Source organism: Myotis davidii, unplaced genomic scaffold (genome assembly GCF_000327345.1).
Source record: "Myotis davidii unplaced genomic scaffold, ASM32734v1 scaffold1337, whole genome shotgun sequence".
Classification (NCBI taxonomy): Eukaryota; Metazoa; Chordata; class Mammalia; order Chiroptera; family Vespertilionidae; genus Myotis; species Myotis davidii.
Genome location: NW_006288602.1, coordinates 122,252 through 140,711, shown reverse-complemented (window position 1 = coordinate 140,711; position 18,460 = coordinate 122,252). Strand labels below are relative to the sequence as shown.

Below are 18,460 nucleotides of genomic sequence, written 5' to 3'. Positions count from 1 at the left end.
TGAAGGCACTTTTGTATAGGTATCTCACTTAATCCTCACCACAGATTCGGAAGGTTAATAATAGTCTTCTCATTTCTACCTATGGGGAAACTGAAAATCAGAGAAAGAATATGTAACTTAGCTACAGTCACACTGCAGGAAGCAGGACAGGCTGGATTCAAAACCAGGGCTTCTGGGCAGCAAAGTAGCAAACTCTACATGCTCTGCACTACCAATAAAATATCAAACAGTGAGCAACCCGTTTCACTATTCCTCTTTTTCCTTAAATGACCATTTGTAGAACTACAATACTAGATATGGCCATCTTCTGAGCCTGTTGGTCTAATAGTTCACTTTTTTAGCATCAAAGTATAGCTACCAACCCCCTTATAGTTTCTTGATACTTTCCTTTGTAATCACAGTTCGGGTGGTTTTTAAGTTTAAATCTATGCCTTTTCTGTGTTAAACTTTCTGTTACAGTGCAGGGGAAGGTGATCAGTCCCTTTTGAGAACAGTAGCACCTGCCCTCCTTCCTGCAGGGCTCTGGCACTCAGTAGGGAGTACTTTCCCCACGGGCAGAGCAAGGCCAAAGCAGCTTTCCACAAAGCAACCTGCAAGGTATTGCAGCTTGCTGTGTATCTCTGGCTGCTGGCTGAGGTTCCCTGAGGAGCCCTTCTCACACCAGGCTGCAGTTCCTCTCTGTCTTCACAGGAACCTTTTTTTAAAACCTGTGCTGAGCAAGATGCATTTAACTGTCCCCATTTCTTTTAACAACTGAGCATGACAGCATTTAATAGCCTTGCAAAGACTGTGCGCGCTTCCACCGCTCTGCCTCATTACTCACTGTTTCAGGATGATGCTCCAATCCAATATGCACACTGGAGTCAGGTCATGCCTGGGAACTCAAATACCCTTTTGTCCTAGTTCACCTCATTTTATCTCATTTAGCATTTTTAGCTTGTCTTGTTTTGGTATCTGCTTTATTTAATTGGGCTACTCCATTCTGATTGTTGCTTTGTTCTGCCTGCAAATATGGAAGAATTCTTTTCCTTGTGTTGTCAGCCATAGCACCTGCCACAGAGACAGCTTCACTCAAGAAAGGCAGAAATGTGTGTGACCATATCCTCTTTGGGTAAGGACACATTTTCAGGAGGAGAAAATGTAACAAGATAAAAATGTTGTCCAGTGGCTTGTAGCAGGGCCATGAGGGAGTGGAATGTCCCAGGAAGTTCATTCTTGGAAGAGTGTCCCCCAGACTCTGGCTGATAAGAGCAAGTACTTCTTTAAAAAGCAGCCAAGCAGAATACTGCTCCCCTGGCTGCAACTAGGAAGCAGCTCTCTGTTAATGGGCAGGAGGATGAAAGTGAGAAAGAAGAAAATGCATGCCCACCTTTTCTCTGCTATCACCAAAAAGTCTATTAAGAGGGACAGACAATTCTGGGCACCAGGAAGAGGTTCTTTCTCCAGCCTATGCCCTGATGTGAGCAGCTTCACAAAAAGTAAGGGGTACTCCCAAGTGCTGTGCTCAGGGTAGTGACAACAGCCATAGCAGTTGTAATCATAAGGATTGGGAATGAAGATGTTCCCGGTAATGATTGTTTATGTAAGAGAGTTGGCTGCTGCTGTTGTTTGGTTCAACAAATACTTCTACTTCTGTGGAGATAAAAAGCAAGCACTTGCAATCAGTGAGGAGAGTGAGTTTGTTCCAGGCTTAAATGACATTATAAAACTTTCTAGTTAAGTATATAGGCCAATGAGATTTTAGCACCATTTCTCCAATTTAGCTTTACATACTGGGTGTGCTGTTTCATACAGCATTAACTATCAACATTGTTGTTACTGCCCCCAGCTGGAAAACAGAGTAGTTTATGGGTGAAAGAAAAAAGACATTATCTCCCATCTGCTCCTGCCCATTATTCAGGGATGTGTCATTTGTCTGCTGATGGGACCATCACCAAGATTTTAGTCAAATGGCCTTTTTATACTAGCTACATTTATTAATTATTGTGTTTACATGGCATTTTGCTCCCATCCTTAATCCCACAAATTTAGTGATATAGTTTTCTAAATTTTTTTTTCTAATTAGATTAACCTATATGTGTAATTTTTATTCTACAAATGTGCACAACTGTAAATAGACATATCATATTTTATGCCTATTTTTAATTGTATATCAACTTTACTCATATATTTTTGGTTAATATGCCTGAGGTTAGGTGGCATACAATAAAAAAAGGATGGAGCATGATGTGATTTAATTTATATAAAGGAAAAAACCAGGCAAAGCTAATTAATGCAGATAGAGTCCAGGTCAGTGTTTACCCTTGGAGCTATGTGACCTTCCTGGAAGGGCCCTGGAGGCAGAGAGGGGTTTGGCGATGCTAGAAATATTCTGTGCCTGGTCTGGGTGCTGCTTATAAGAGCGTGTGCAATTTGTTGAGATGTTCATTCATGATATATGCGCTCTTCTGAATATATATTATCTTCCATTAAAATGTAAAAGATGGATGGATCATCTTCACATAAAAAGTAAAAAAGAAGAATCTTCCCAAAGACAAATTAGGACAAATCATTAACCAAACATTTCCATGCCCTCCCACCTCCCCCCCACCCCCCCGCTCCCCCAAAGAAGGGAAGGTTAAAATAAAACAGAGCTCCTTCTTCATTTATAAAGCTATTTTACTCAGGTAAATGAAATGGTGGATGTGCAGTTCCTGCATGCATATCTGTCTAGAAGATACAAACAACCCTTTAATGTAAAACAGACTGAAATATTTTGTTGGAGTTTGGGTATTTTTTTGCTTTAAACAGACTTGAAATTATCATGATTATAGTATATTTGGATGGTTTGTCAAAGTGTGACCTTTTCTACTTTCTTAAATCCTTTGTTTTGAGTGTCTAATTATAGAAAAAACCTGGGAGCAATAATTTTCAGCTAGAAGGGTATATACAGGGTGGGGCAAAGTAGGTTTACAGTTGTGAGTACAGGAGAGAGAGTTTATTCTTGTATTATTATTTATTAATTATTGTATTATTTTCATATAAAAAACTGTAAACCTACTTTTGCCCCACCATGTATATGTGTGTGGAGCACACATTCCTTCCTCCCTCCCTCCCTTTCTTCCTTCCTTCCTCCCTTCTTCCCTTCCTTCCTTTTTTCCTTCCTTCCTTTACAATTTAGTAAGCTAATCCATGAAATGACATCAGGAAGCTTCCACATTACTGAGCTAGGCTCCATCATTTGGGAGAAACAAGTGCCAAACCAAATGGAATTTTTCTTAACAAATGCTAAGATGTGGAGCTTTACTTAGAGATCATTTCAGAAATGTTAAGATGGAGAAAAGTTCCCTAGGGCTTCTCAGAGTTCATTTCTCACATCACCAAAAACCATCCTGCCTGTGGATAACTTAAAGAGACACACACACAATGCTCCTTGAAGGAAATGCCAGGGCAGTTGGCTGGAATAGAAAAATGATTGGATAGAATTCTTAACCCCATTAAAAAAAAATCGATACCTCCCATAGTCCCTTTTGCTTGAGCAGATAAGCCAGCTAAGTAATCTGACAGTTGCAGAATATTGAAAAATAAATTCATGCAATAGCTAGTACATAAAAGGGTTACCAGAGGGAGAGAGGTAACAATAAAATGCAAACAAAAGAAAACAAAAAGGTGGAGAATTTGAAAACACAAGCTCATCAACACACACAATGCATTCTATAGCTCATTGTTATTTGGAGGAAGTTCTACTACTAAAGCGTAAATGCATTGTTTTGTTCATCTAGTAAGTTCAAGGTAGGGCTTGATGACTTTAAAATGACAGTATATACTTCTATAGAACATACACTAAGGTACTATTGTTGCTGCATTTGTTAAGGGACAGAACAGCACTAGAAGTCATTCTTTAATTGGCAACATCAGGAAAATGCATTGTCATTTACACTAAATATACTGTCCTTTTAACTGTAAGGGAAATTCATACTGAGCATGTGCAATGGAAAGAAAGCTGGCAAATGTCAGTGTGAATAATGGGTGAAAAAAAGGAATGAGGGGGTGTGGCATCTCAATCAAGAATAAAATGAAACTATAAAGCAGCATATGGACTGGATAACAAATCAAAAGCATGTTTATCCACTGAAGGAACTGGTTAATGGAGACTGCCAGCACGTTGCCATGGAAACACTGACTGTTGAGCTGCACCATCTCATACCTTATCCAATACATTCCTGGTTGTTGGTAGTAGTCCAAAGACCCTGATCTCTTGATGGTAAACCCGTGGTCCAGCTGAGCAGAGAGAAATGGGGCAACTCAGTGGATCAACATTGTGCTAAAGAATTAAGACTCCAGACCAATCTGTTCTTCATTGACTATACATGGAAATATAGTTATAATGCATCTTCTGTGGGGTGACTAGCTAATATGCTAAGTCTACACATTGAAAATAAAAGGACAAGAAAAGACACTAATCTCTCATGAATACTCAAAGGCCATTTGCTAGAAAAAAATCTAATTTGTCAAACAGGTTTTTGAATGCACATTTAACAATGTCCTCTCAATTTCAAAAAATATAAATACCTTTTCATATTCTATAGAATGGAAAATGCTTTACAATTAAATAAAATACTGACATCATCTTTAGCCACCTCTGAGAAAGCAGATTGGAACCCCAAAAATGTTACCCCATTAGGCTTAAATTTTAGGGCTTCATAAATATGAAATAAAAGATTAAGAGGATCAGGTTTTGAATCCCATAATTACAGCAAATTGGTTTTCCTCCTTTAAGAGTTAATCTTCAAAATCAGAGCTAAGCTTAAAAAAATCAATTACATTTCTAGCCCTGGCTGGGAGGCTCAGTCGGTTTAGTATCTTCCCATGCAATGAAAGGTTTCCAGTTTGATTCCCTGTCAGAGCACATGCCCAGGTTTCAGCCAGATCCTGGTAGGGAAGGGTGCAGGAGGCAGCCGACTGCTCTCACATTGATGTTTCTCCCTCCCTCTCCTTCTCTCTCTAAAAATCAGTAAACAATCTTTTTTAAAAAATCAATTACATTTCTGAACTAAAAATATATAGTGTAAAGCAGTAAATTTTCTCTATGAAAATATAGAAAATAAAAAGTAGTTTTCATTGCGTATTAAAAATGCATATTGCAGTTAAGTACTTATGATTAACAAAAGGTGCGATAAATAGGAGACAGGATAAATTCTCTAAGTTGTTCATCCTGGAATAGGATGTTAGCCTTTGGTTATCTAGAATTAAAAGATTCAGTTCCAAATTTGAAAATCAGTAATCATGCTGTGTACCCACTCCACTCCCCAATCTGCCCTCGACTGGACAAGGACTGGACAAGCTGCACCCATTCTTTATCAGGAGGCTCATGAGTGCTTTCAAGTGTGGTCATGCTGCAGGGCGATGCTGCAACGCTGAGATGCTGACGACTGCTTCTACCTCTAAATTCACAAAAGGCGTTTCAAGTAGATGCTGAGCAGGAGGCATTTAAAATAAACACTCCTCAGAGGATTTGGTATTCTGATTATAAACCAGGCTCTCCCAGTGTACACGGGACAGCAATGTGAGATTTTAATCTTTTAAACAATGTACATTTCATTTTCTTTAGAAAAAAAAGTCAAAGCACTGTTAGTGCTTTTGCTAGAGGGTGAAGGCCTGAACTTCGGTTTCAGTCTGGGAAGATGGCCACTAAGTACCTAGCTCTCTATTGCCATCTACAGGCCAAGTGTCTGTAACACCACGTCTCTAGCCCAGTATCACAATTATTTTCACCCTGATTAGTATGGATTTGTTGTATTAGTCGGAAATGCTCTATTTGCATGATAAAAATGCAAGAGAACTTTAAAGCATTTTGAAAATTATTGGTTAAAATAATAAACAGGATTAAATGAGGAAAAAGAAATTGAAACTGACATCTTAGTCATTGGTTCTTCATCAAGCTGAGCAAATCTAATAATACCTCCTTCCCTTCCCTTAGCTATCAAGAAGTCCACCGTTAAAATGTCATCTCTAATTCCACTTTATGTCTATAAATTGAATTTTAATAACCTTTTGTTTCCTTGTTTCTGTTCTGTTGGATTTTTTTGTTTGTTTTGTTTGTTTGTTTTTAATTTCCCAACTACTGGCAAAGGTAGCAGAGGGAAAATGGAGTCTTTCTGAGAAGTAGAATGTTGCACTTTTAAGGACAGCAGTGGGTTTCCACCTAATCACATTGCCTAACCTAAATGTAAGAACACCTTTTTCCTTTTAGGACTGTATGATCCTTGTGAGCCTCCAGCTGATAGTTAATCTTCTAGCCTATTCAAGGACCTCTTGCAACCTTAATATAAAGTTGTCATTTGTCCTTTCTTCAGCCTCAATAAGGTAGGGGGTGGGAAACAGAGAAGAAAAAATGACACCACCAGCAAAAAACACTAAGATTCAGAACCACGAGTGCATATTAAAACTATGCTCATGTAACACATTACACCTGTATCTAGAGTCTGTTTTGATAGTTGGTTCTTTCTTTCCTCTGAGAAAGAAAAAATGTAACAAATTCTTTTGTAAGCAACATTAATCTCCAGCAGGTAGTTAGGTTTCTAGAGAAAGAGAAATACCAGTTAAAGACTAATGATTTAATTGTTGATTTTCTGAAACAAAGAAAAAAAACAAAAGCTGATTGATACAAATGTGGGTGGGGGGGATGTCCATACTATTTTATGCTGTTTGTAATAAGAGTGTAAAAAATTCAGTCCTAGAATAGAAGATGCTTAAAATAAAGTACAAAGAAAAGAAGAAGAAGAAATAAAATACAGTAGCCTCCTGATAGCCTCCAGGGAGAAGTATGCATGCTCATGGGAAAAAAATTCTGTCTGAATAAAATTTATGATGAAATCAATTTTTTTTCTATATACATCAAATAGAAGTCATTATAGTGTTATATTCTTTACAGAAATTTCAATTATGTGGGTGAATTAATAATTATATTACATCATTAATTGTCAAATGGTTTTTATGAAGGCTATTCCTTCTACCTACCACTTAGATTCTGCCTCACAACAGGATATTGTTCCTTTGCAGTTATACTTTAGTTTGAGTTGGAATATTACTTAATTCCAAGGTTTCTTTTTCATGTGGTAGTCCTCTGAGGCTCCTCTTTTGCACTTTAAGAATGGGAGCACTGTTATAGAATGTAAATGGACTTAACCAGTACCATTCTGAAAGATAATAACAAAGGCAGCCAAACTGTCCAGTTTCTAATTCTCAGCCCTGCTCTGGGATTGGTGACTCTCTCATCCTTCCCTCCCACCCCAGGTTCTTATGGAGAGTTTGGACATTTATGAGGGGAAAGCATCCTGGAGAAAGTGCATATATGATGGTAAGGCAGTTTTTCCAGAAACAGCTCTGAAATTTAGTGATATTCTCTTTCATGCTTGAAATATTAATGCCAATAGTCAGCATGTAAATTGTGCTTTAGAGTTGACAAGGTACTTTATCAGATACTTCTCCAAAGTGTTAATTATTTTGTGTCTTAATTAAGTTGGTAATTATTTTTAAAAAAATTGTAGTGGATAAAGAAGATTAAGCATGCAACTAATGCGTAACTCAGCATCACAAAGCCCATTTTATAATTTATAAGTCTATTACCAGTTTGTACAGTTTCCATGAAATATGTTAGTGATGATCTGAGAAACTGATATTAAATTGCATTCAAAATGGTCCAATTATGATATTTAGGGAAAAATTATTTAGCATCTGATCTTCAAATGCTAACTGGAGTTTTATTGAAATCTATTTAGATAAAGTTTTAGGTTTTGGAATTTATCCAGGTTTGATTAAAGTAGGATTTCCCCTCATATCTGTCATTGTCCATTGGAAAATTGTTCTGAAGTTCCTGTCCTTAGTCATTATAAGATTCCCAGAATACCATGAACAAAGAATTATGGAGCAACCCAGTCAAATTTAACCAAAGACAAATTAAAATGAAAAATAAAAACAGGAAAAAATTAGAGTGGTAGAGAAAGCACCCTCTCTAGCAGCTGTAAACTCTCAACAGGAGCAGAAAAACAGTCCTTTTCATGGACAAGCGTGCTGGCAGTCCATTGCAAAATAAAATTGTGGAATCAAAAGTTTCGGTATAAGTGTATAACTTGAATGAATGATGAAAACAGAGTATAGAGTGTCTGGTTTAGTTGAGAACCACCAGGAGATTATTACTTTTAAAAATTGTGATAGAAAATGCTGATAATAAAGAATGCGGACAATCTAGGAAGACATGGAAGACAATGTACTTCTACATTGAATTTCCTTAGAAGTACTAAAGACAGAGGGCAAGAAGAATAGATTGCAATTTTAGATCCTTAACAGCACTGAAATTCAGGTATACATATTGTCAAGTGTACTCATGAACAAGTTACTCACAAAAGGGTTCAATAAAAAAACATGAAATGCAAGCAGTACAGAAAGTATATGCATGTATTCATGCCATCTGCAAAATCTGGAAGCTCCTATCAAATATTTAGTAACCCAGATTTGGGATTGGTTATATCAAATATATCAGTCACATATGTTTAGTTTTATCTGGAGCTCCAGCACAATAAAAAATAAAAACAAAAATGCTGTAATCATAGTTAAATATTTAGTATTGCTGTTGAGCATGAAGTACTATTTAGTAGCATAAATACTTTTTACCATTGGACAACATTTCTTTGTTTAAAAAGAAAAACAGTTTAAGTGATTTCACATTGAATATGCTGTTAAAAAATGAAATTATTAAAAACAAGTAATCTGGGACTTGAATATCCTCTAGAATATGACACCAGGAAGTATGAGGTTTCATTATTTTTCTATCCAATTTAATCTTTGCCTAGAGCTGCTCTCAAATTGCATGTAGTGTGTGTCTGCATGTATAGAACAGGAAAAAAAATCTGTGTAGCTACATCAATAAAATGTTAAATTTTAAAAGACTTTCAACTTTAAAAATGAAATTTCTGAAGAGCAAGACATTGTAATTTCTTTGTGTGTTCACAGCGATTCAATTTCCCTGAAAATTTTACTGTGTAACCTTTCTGCTCTGTTTTGGCTTTCATTTAGGTCTCATACAAAGAATCATACTGTTCCAATTCTCTCTGCAATGTCGTGTTTCTCAGCTTGCCTTCCCTCCAAGGTCCTGGCAAAAGAATACAATGAACTCCTTTCCTCAGAGCCCAAAAGTTTGCATTGGCACACAGTCCAGTGTGGGGGAGGTTTTCTGCTTTAAAAAATAAATCATGAAATTAATATAAACTGCAAGACACCCTGGAGGTGTTGGATAATGATGTGACGACCTGGGAAATCATCAGCAAAAACACGTGATGTATTTTAGCCCCAAGCTCCCTCAGTGCTTTAAACGGTCGAGCTGTCTAAAGAAATGACCCATTCCTCTGTCTCTGGGTGGAATCTCCTGAATATGCCTGTCTTCTAGGTGGATTGCTTTAAAACAAGTTATAGGTGGGTATTTCAGATGCTTACTGCTATGACAGAAACTCCAGCTGCTGTGCTATTCGGCTTGGGGCCTGTGTTGAAATGCTTCTTTATCTTTCCAGCTACTGACAGCTGATGTTCATTTTCTGGGAGGCCGTCATCCTGGGCCGGGAGGGTGGGAAAGAAATAAAGGAAGGAGAAAAAGAAAAAAATGAGATATGAGGAATATGAGGCCAAGATCTCCTAGTAACAGGCAGTGATCTTAACATTCATAAGATTTCAGAAATAAACTGGTCAATGTCTTCTTATTAAACACTGTTGTTAGAAGTACAGCTCTAAGGTCTCATGCATTTCCACATCTGCCCTAAAATTAATTTGGCGTGTCATCTGTCCCTCAGAGTTCCCTAAATAAAAATTGTTATTTCTGTTGTTTCTAATAAAATAATTTCAATCATAGCTCCAGAGACATATGTCAAAGAGCAAGTTAATCTGGACAACAACAATAACAAAACATCAATGTAAACATTTTTATTTTCTGATCCAAGAATTTTACCCTCTTACCCCATCATTCAGACCCATACCCAAGAAGACTGACACACTTGGGCTCCTGCAAGCTATTCAATCAGCCATTCTATAACTCCAGACAACCTTCCAGGCAGAAAGTTCTTCCTTAAGTTTTAAATCCTCCTTGCAGCATTCAAATCATCTGTTATGACATACTTCACATTGGAGCTCATTTTAACTAAGGCTTCTGCTCTCTGCCAGAGCTGTCTGTGATGGAGGCTGGACAGATTGCTCTCCTTGTTAGCAATACTGTTAGAATAACAATAACCCAAGTCATAAGTATGTGCCATCACTTACTAGATTATGATCAAAAGGCCGCACAATCTTTGGAGACCAGAGACTGTGTTTTGTTCACTGTGGAACCCTCAGGTCTTAACATAGTGCTTTGGCACATTGTAGATGCTTAGTAAATACTTGCAAAATAAATGAATGGATGTATAATAAAGTGTTTGTTACTATCTCTTAAAACCAAAGTTCCTGGCAGGACTTCAGTGCCATTCATCATTTTCCGTCTCCCCTTCCTCTCCATCTTTCCAAACGGGACATGCTTACCCTTTTGCACAACATGGACTCTCCACATGGGATCTACTCCTTCTTTTAGTATTTGGCTACTTATTTATTCAGCAAATATTAACAACATGTTGACAGTGGACCAGGCACTAGAGTAAGTGGTGGGAAAATGAGGGTGAGCAAAAATAGGCATGGGCTTTGCTCTCATGTACCCTGTTATTGCTCTTCTTCTTCAAAACTTGGGTCCAAATCACCTGTTCCAAAACACTTCCCCTTATTGAACACAACTTATTCTAATGGTTCTTCTGTAAACTTCTAATGCTCATTTATTCTATATATTTGCCTCCCTACTTATATATTATTTTTGATGCTAGGTGATTTTGTAAGTATAACACACACATATTATTATATATATATATACACACACACACAAGTATATGTATTCACTCACAAAGTATATATATACTGAACTCTTGTTCTTTTGTACCATGCCTTCCACATTTTCTGTAATCTTTAACAGAGGCTCTTGGCTCAGTGCTCTACACACAGTGGATTCTCAATTTATGATAGATATTCTTGCATTGGTTTATTAATGGCTAGAAGAAGAAACAATTATTATGCTTATTGACTCACATCTGAAACCAAATCTAGAGGAAGGAGGTTTTGCAATGATGCAGAGTGAATTCAAAAAAAATTTAAAAGTCTGTATTGTGGAAAGAAATAGAAATGAAATGAAAGTCAGTTAAGGCAGCAGTGAAATGACACTTGGGGAGGGAAGAGAAACAGGGACATATGAAGTGCCTGCTGTGTTAGGGATGGGAGGGGGGAACAGTATCTGCCCACCAGAGAACCTTGCAAACTACTCGGGAGACACAGTATGGACACACTTTGTCAAATAATAAAACAGGTTAACAAGATGAGATGGAGCTGTCCCAGGCAGTATAGCCTTATGGCTTAGCTAGAAACATGGAAAGAGTTCAGAGGAGACAGGACATATTTTCCTTTGTGAGCAGTCAGCATAGGCTTCATGAGGATTATGGGACTGGACCTGGTCCTAAATGATGGGGAACGTATTGACAAGTAGAGAGAAGGGAACGTGAGGTTTGGTGTACAGATGCATGTGAGCCACAGGGCATGTTTGCCAAACAATGAGTCAACCAGTTTATCTCTGGTTAAGAGTTTATGCAGGAGAGTAATGGCAAACAAAGGAGAAAGAACAGAAGATAGGACACAAATGAATACCAAAAAGATCCAAAGACTGAAGTATTATTTAGGAATAAAGCAAAGTTTTTTAGTAAGGGGGTTAGCAAGTGTGGAGGACTACGGCCCTTTACTCAGATGTTTTACAGTACAGTTTCCAGTTCCCAACTCTCCTAGTGGGAGAGAAGTCCTGCGATAATCGCAAAGATTAGGATTATGCCAATCAAAGTGTGAAACACGAGGACAAATTCAATGGTGTATGCAAATACTTTTTTTAAATGGTAGATGAAACAGCAGGCCCTTGGGATCTAAGTTAGAATGTTGGGAATATTTAAACATTTGACAAAGGATGAAATGATGTACCTTTACTGAAGGTTTTACAAATATTAGTCTCACATATCTGGCAAGGTTTGGGGTTCTGCCCCACCCCCAAGATTACAGATATAATTCCAGTCACCTCTTGGGAGAGTTCCAGGCTATGCCAGGCAGTTATTTGTATGTGCTTTAGACTATGAAGAAGCAGATGGGCCCTGATTGGTTTGGCTCAGTGGGTAGAGCGTGGGCCTGTGGACTGAAGGGTCCCAGGTTCGATTCTGGTCAAGGGCATGTACCTTGATTGCGGTCACATCCCCAGTAGGAGGTGTGCAGGAGGCAGCTGATCAATGTTTCTAACTCTCTATCCCTTTCCCTTCCTCTCTGTAAAAAATCAATAAAATATATATTTTTTTAAAGAGCAGATGGAAGGAAAGTTTTTCTCTTTAAGACAAAAACAAACAAACAAAAAAACTCTTGAGGGTATTTGAAGTCTCGGGGTCAGAAGCTAATGGCAAGGAAGAGTTGGAAGACAGGAAAAGGCACAGGATGGAGGGGGAAATGAAGCAGTCTGCCTTGGGGAAGTGTAGGTTTCTCTTTGTCTTTGGTGCAAGATGAATTAAGGAGAGAAAGGGTGAGGCCTGTTTTGAGGTGGAGGGGAGGCAAATTAAAAGAGAAAGACAGAAAGAGGAAGATGACACAAGTGTTAATTCCTTTGTGGTGTGTGCTAACAACTTACATCTATGATCTCCTTAATCCTCAGATTATCCTCTACAATATGCCTATCAGTCCCATTTCAAAGATAAGCAAACAGGCTCAGCAAGGTTATTCGCTAAGGTCACACAGCTAGGTCTAGAACTTCTGTGCATTCATTAGCATGATATCTGCTACAAAAGGGCTCCCTAAGTGTTAAATGGAAGAACTCAATGACTTCTTTTCCATGATAAAAGTGGCACTATAGTGAGGGGGTGGGAGAGTTGGATTAGGAGCTGAAAAAAATGGAATACTGTATTTGGACAGGCCTGAATGGAGCCTGGGAAGCCTTTGAATGAAGGTCAGTTAAAGTGATATTTAGCACTTCAGGAGGCCCTTTGGATTGCAGTTGGAAGCTTCTGTCAAGGAGAGACTTATTTGAGATAAGGCAATGCAACCTGTTAAGGTGGGGTCTCTCAAATCCCATGTGGAGCAGGCTGTGCTAGAAGCCCCAGCTAACAATGGATGACATAAAGTAGCATTGGGTCAGTGTGGGCCTGTGATTGGCACAGGTTGAGTTTAATATCCTGGGTACACATACAGAGGAAAAAAAAAAAAAACAGCTGGGATTCCATAGCAGCAGTCCCTATGTAATTTACTGAGGAAGATTTACCTTGCTGCTTAGTCCTGCCTCCTCACTTCCCCACCATTGGGCATCCTTACCAGAAATTTCCCTTTACCTGAGTTCCTTTCCCTGCCAGCTCTTGAACTAAGAGTTTGTTTTCTCATCACTCTCACAATGGACTTCCTTATCATTTCCTGGTCCTGCACTGTAAAGACTCCTAGCAACTCTTTTAATTAATTGACTAATTAATTAATATTTTTAAATTTTATTTTTTGTTGTTGAAAGTATTACAGATGTCTCCTTTGTTTTTGTTTTTTGCTTTTTCCCCCATTGACCACCTCCTCCCCGCACCCACCTCTCCCAAGCCTTCACCACACTATTTGTGCTTAGCGACTCTTTTACATATTATATCCTAGGGGCTCAGGCCTCCAGCTTTAAATTCTAGTGAAGTTTTCAATTTCTATTTGGTTATTAATTCATGCTGAAGCAACATAATGAAGTAGTGAAACAACCCTCAAAAGATGCTTTTGACTTCAAAAATCTTAAAACCGTTCAGAATTTGTTCCCAATGAAATAAGGTATCTCAGCTAGAGAAAGTAACACACACACACACACACACACACACTCCCCACAGTAACTAAAAAGTCTGTAGTTTCTTATCGATTTTGAAGGCTTTGAGCATAATTGAATTAAAAGATATAAACACATGGTTTTGTTGGGACCTAATCTGTACCTGAGGCATATGGATTGATGATGGAGATTTAGTTAATTTACTGTCTTGCATCAATAAAATAAATAGGGCCATTAAAAACATACATCTTTATCACCATTATTCTGAATAGATTATGTGCCAAAAATGTGCTATGAATTTTCTAAACGTGACAAACCTGGAAGTATGTTACAAATAGTCATAGTATTATTACCATACGTTTTGGTATGTAGTTTCTGGGAGTAGTTTCTTGTTTGACACAGGCTGGTTGTGGTTTGAGGTTAGTGGTTTTTGATTTAGAAATTCCCATCCACCACTTGACAGAGCATTACAACTGACAAGAACAAAATTAGTTTGCAAAATGGAAAATGAACTCTCACAGCTGTCTGTAGGAGACCTGGTCTCCATTTCTCCAGCGGATGTTGGGAAGGAGGTGGAGGCCTGGACATGAAGTCACTGGGTTGAGTGAATTTCCCTCCTTAGGGAGACCATTCCAGGGGTCATGCTTCAGAAAATCCTCCTCCCTCATGGAGTTTTGTTTTTGGATCATGGATCCGGTTTTCAGTCTATTCATTTCAGACCCTATTATTAATATCTGTAAATTTATGAGCATTTTACCCCCAGAATATTCCAAGTTAGTTTTAAACAATCCCAAGTGACCTAGAGCACTCTTCAATAGCAGCCATGTTTCACATCCCAGTGTGTGGCCCCTTGACTCATGCTAATCATCCCCCACTGCACAGTACCCCAGGACTTTAAAAAATATATATATTTTTATTGATTTCAGAGAAAAAGGGAGAGGAAGAGAGAGACAGAAACATCAGTGATAAGAGAGAATCATTGATCAGCTGCCTACTGCATGCTCCCCATTGGGGATCGAGCTTGCAACCATGGCATGTGCCCTGACCAGGAATCAAACGGTGACCTCCTGGTTCATAGGTTGACACTTAACCACTGAGGGTACCCCAGGACTTTTGACTCCCTTCAGTTGACTCCTAGACATCCTCTATGTATACAATTCACACTGCACTTGGGGAGAAAATATGAAGTAAATTAAGATCTACCTTGGAGAAAGGAGAGGATAAGATGCCCAAATGGAAAGTGGAATTCCAAGTCATCATTCACAATTTATGAATATGGATAAGTGGTTTTACTTATTAATAGTGGTCCTGTGCATGAATCTGTGAGCTACTGCTGCTTGCCTCAGCTGGCCACCTTGTCCACCACTGCTTGTAGCTCTCTGCCCCATGTAGCTCACTGCCCCGCCCTCCTGCTGATCGGTCGTTATGCATCATGTATAACGACCATTTGCATATTACCTCTTTATTATATATGATTACAGCATCCCTAGAGTTCTCTTACTTTCTGACAAATGCTGCCAGCACCATGAGATGAATGTTTACAGTGTATATTTTTGTGTGTAGGGCTGATTTTTATTAGCATGAGACATCTTGGTAGATTATTCAGGCTGTGTTTTGTTTTTGTTCTTTTCCCCTCACTTTCTTCATTCTTTTAATATATTTTAGCTTGGTGGTATCTTTTCAAAAGAGTAGGTAGGTGAAATAAAGGAAGTAAATGGAAAGGCCGGAAGGTGATAGGAAGTTTTAAATTGGTTAAATAACTACCCTTGACTTATTTAAATCAGTCCTTTCCACTAGGAAATCACCTGGAAACTTCTAAAATTCCCAATACCCAGAAGCCAGTGCATATCAGTTAAATAAAAATCTCTGGGTACAAAACCCAGGTATCAAACCTTATGTTAGAGACTTCACTGAGCTTAATGCTAGAGACTTCTTTGAGCTTCAGTTTCCTCATTAGTAAAATCCTATGATATGCAAATTGACCATCACTCCAACATACAAGATGGCCACCCTCATGTGGACACAATATGACCAGCAGGGGAGGGCAGTTGTGGGTGATCAGGCCAGCAGGGGAGGGCAGTTGTGGGTGACCAGGCCTGCAGGGGAGGGAAGTTGGGGGTGGCCATGCCTGCAGGGGAGGGCATTTAGGGGCAACCAGGCCAGCAAGGGAGGACACTTTGGGGTGACCAGGCCTGCAGGGGAAGGCAATTGTGGGGGGCAAGGCCTGCATAGAAGGGCAGTTGGGAATGACCAGACCTATAGAGGAGGGCAGTTGTTGGGGGGGACCAGGCCTGCAGGAGAGGGCAGTTGGGAGCGACCAGTCCTGCAGGGGAGGACAGTTGGGGGCAACCAGGCTGCAAGGGAGGACAGTTGGGTGTGACCAGGTCTGTAGGGGAGGGCAATTGGGGAGGACAAGGCCTGCAGGGGAGGATAGTTAGGGGTGACCAGGCCTTCAGAAGAGGGCAGTTGGGGGTGACGGAGAAGCTGTTAGGGGTGATCAGGCTGGCAGGCAGAAGCAGTTAAGGGCAATCAGGCAGGAAGGCTGGTGAGCAGTTGGGAGCCAGCAGTCCTGGATTATGAGAGGGATGTCCAACTGCCCGTTTAGGCCCAATCCCACTGGACATCCCTCAAGGGGTCCCAGATTGGAGAGGGTGCAGGCTGGGCTGAGGGACTCACCCCCAAGCATGAATTTTGTGCACCAGTCCTCTAGTTAGTAAAATAATTGGAGGTGAAACATAGTTCATAGAATTAACACATTGAGATGGACCTTCATCCTAGAGCAGTGGTTCTCAACCTGTGGGTCACGACCCTTTCACAGGGGTTGCCTAAGACCATCGGAAAACATATATATAATTACATATTGTTTTTGTGATTAATCACTATGCTTTAATTATGTTCAATTTGTAACAATGAAATTGGGGGTCACCACAACATGAGGAGCTGTATTAAAGGGTCGCAGCATTAGGAAGGTTGATAACCACTGAAGAGTATCAGAAAATAGCATGGGATAAGATAGGAATTATACAAAGGGTATGTTTTTAGTTGTCAGTCTTCTAGATAGTTCCTTAAATGTTATCCTTGCTTTTAGTAAATGTTTTGAGGGAATCTAACAGGGAAAACTGAAATGACAGCAGAAGTCCAAGTTCCAGAGGGAGCTGTGGATCCTGATTGTCAGCAAAGTGGGACCATGTGTAAAAATGTGTACAACACAGGTTGAAGAAGTAGAAGTTCCTGCTAAGACATGTATATACTGCCTAGGAATAAGAATGAGCAACTTAGTTTTCCAAGGATAATAGCCAGAATCTTTTTTTTTCTTTACCCCACTGTTGGGATTTATTGATATGGTTTGGAATCAAGGTAAGGAATTATGAGTTTTTAAGAGCATTCCAGCCCCCTCAAATAAAGAGACAAATTTGCTCACAGTCACCAAGTTATCTTATAGTATACTAGAGGCCCGATGCACTAAATTTGTGTACTGGGGAGGCATCCCTCAGCTCAGCCTACACCCTCTCCAATCTGAGACCCCTCGGGGGATGTCCACAGGGATCGGGACTAAACCAGCAGTCAGACATCCCTCTCATAATCTGGGACTGCTGGCTCCCAACCGCTCACCTGCCTGCCTGCCTGCCTGATTACCCCTAACTGCTTCTGCCTGCCAGCCTGATCACCGCCAAACCACTCCCTTGCCGGCCTGATCGATGCCTAACTGTTCCCCTGCTGGCCCGATTGCCCCCAACTGCCCTCCCCTGCTGGCCTGATCTTGCCCCCAATGGCCCTCCCCTGCCAGCCTGGTTGCCCCCAAGTGCTATCCCCTGCCGGCCTGATCACCCTTAATGGCCTCTGCCTCGGCCCCCACCACCATGGCTTTGTCTGGAAGGAAGTCAGACATCTGGAAGATAGCCAGTTGACCTGGTCTAATTAGCATATTACCCTTTTATTAGTATAGTTAGATTATATAGGATAGGATTGCTTAAATGGGGGGAAAAGCCTTTTTCTGCAGGAGGAGTTGCTCTTGGCAGACAAAAATACATAATCTTTATATCTGGACTGAGAGCCAGCCATATGCACTATACTGCCAAAGCAGTCATTTTAAAACCCATCCTCAGCCCCCACCTTAGGTTCTGCTTTCACAGTTCACTCAGATTAGGTTCTGATTGGTTGGTTTCTATGCCAGTCAGCGTCTCCAGGCCTATCTTTGGGCCTGATCAAAGAGTCGGGCTGATTAGCCCCCTTGGAGGCCTGGAGAGAAACAGAGGTGTGGCTGCTGGGGAAGCCCAGAGAGAAAGAGAGAGGCAACAGCTGATCAACAGCTGTCACAGAGGCTGCGGATCAGACCCTGCCTCTGTCTGCAGGCTTCTCTCTGGGCCTGATCCACAGCCCCCTTGGCAGTCAGTGCTGGGTCACTGCGCCAGTACCAGCTGCAGTCAGTGCTGGGTCACCACAGCAACCCAGCACTGACTTCCAGTGTTTGGTCGAGCCTTAGGTCCTTATGGATCCTGGCTCTTTATATATATAGACTAGAGGCCTGGTGCACAAAAATCTGTGCACTCGGGGGGCAGAGGA

At 40.1% G+C, this 18,460-nt stretch overlaps 1 protein-coding gene across 4 annotated transcripts in view; it reads right to left on the bottom strand.

Moving 5' to 3' along the window:
• The window catches only part of DCLK1 (doublecortin like kinase 1), a 112,449-nt gene that overhangs the window by 12,533 nt on the left and 81,456 nt on the right, over positions 1-18,460 (bottom strand). For 2 of the 4 annotated variants that reach the window (XM_006760367.2, XM_015561788.1), the window contains exons 12-13: positions 9,472-9,585; positions 4,187-4,260 (exon numbers count right to left, since the gene is read on the bottom strand). In XM_006760367.2, the coding sequence (XP_006760430.1) occupies positions 4,187-4,260; positions 9,472-9,585 (188 nt within the window). The remainder of the gene's footprint in view (positions 1-4,186; positions 4,261-9,471; positions 9,586-18,460) is intronic. The other 2 variants (XM_006760366.2, XM_015561787.1) reach the window with 1 other exon arrangement.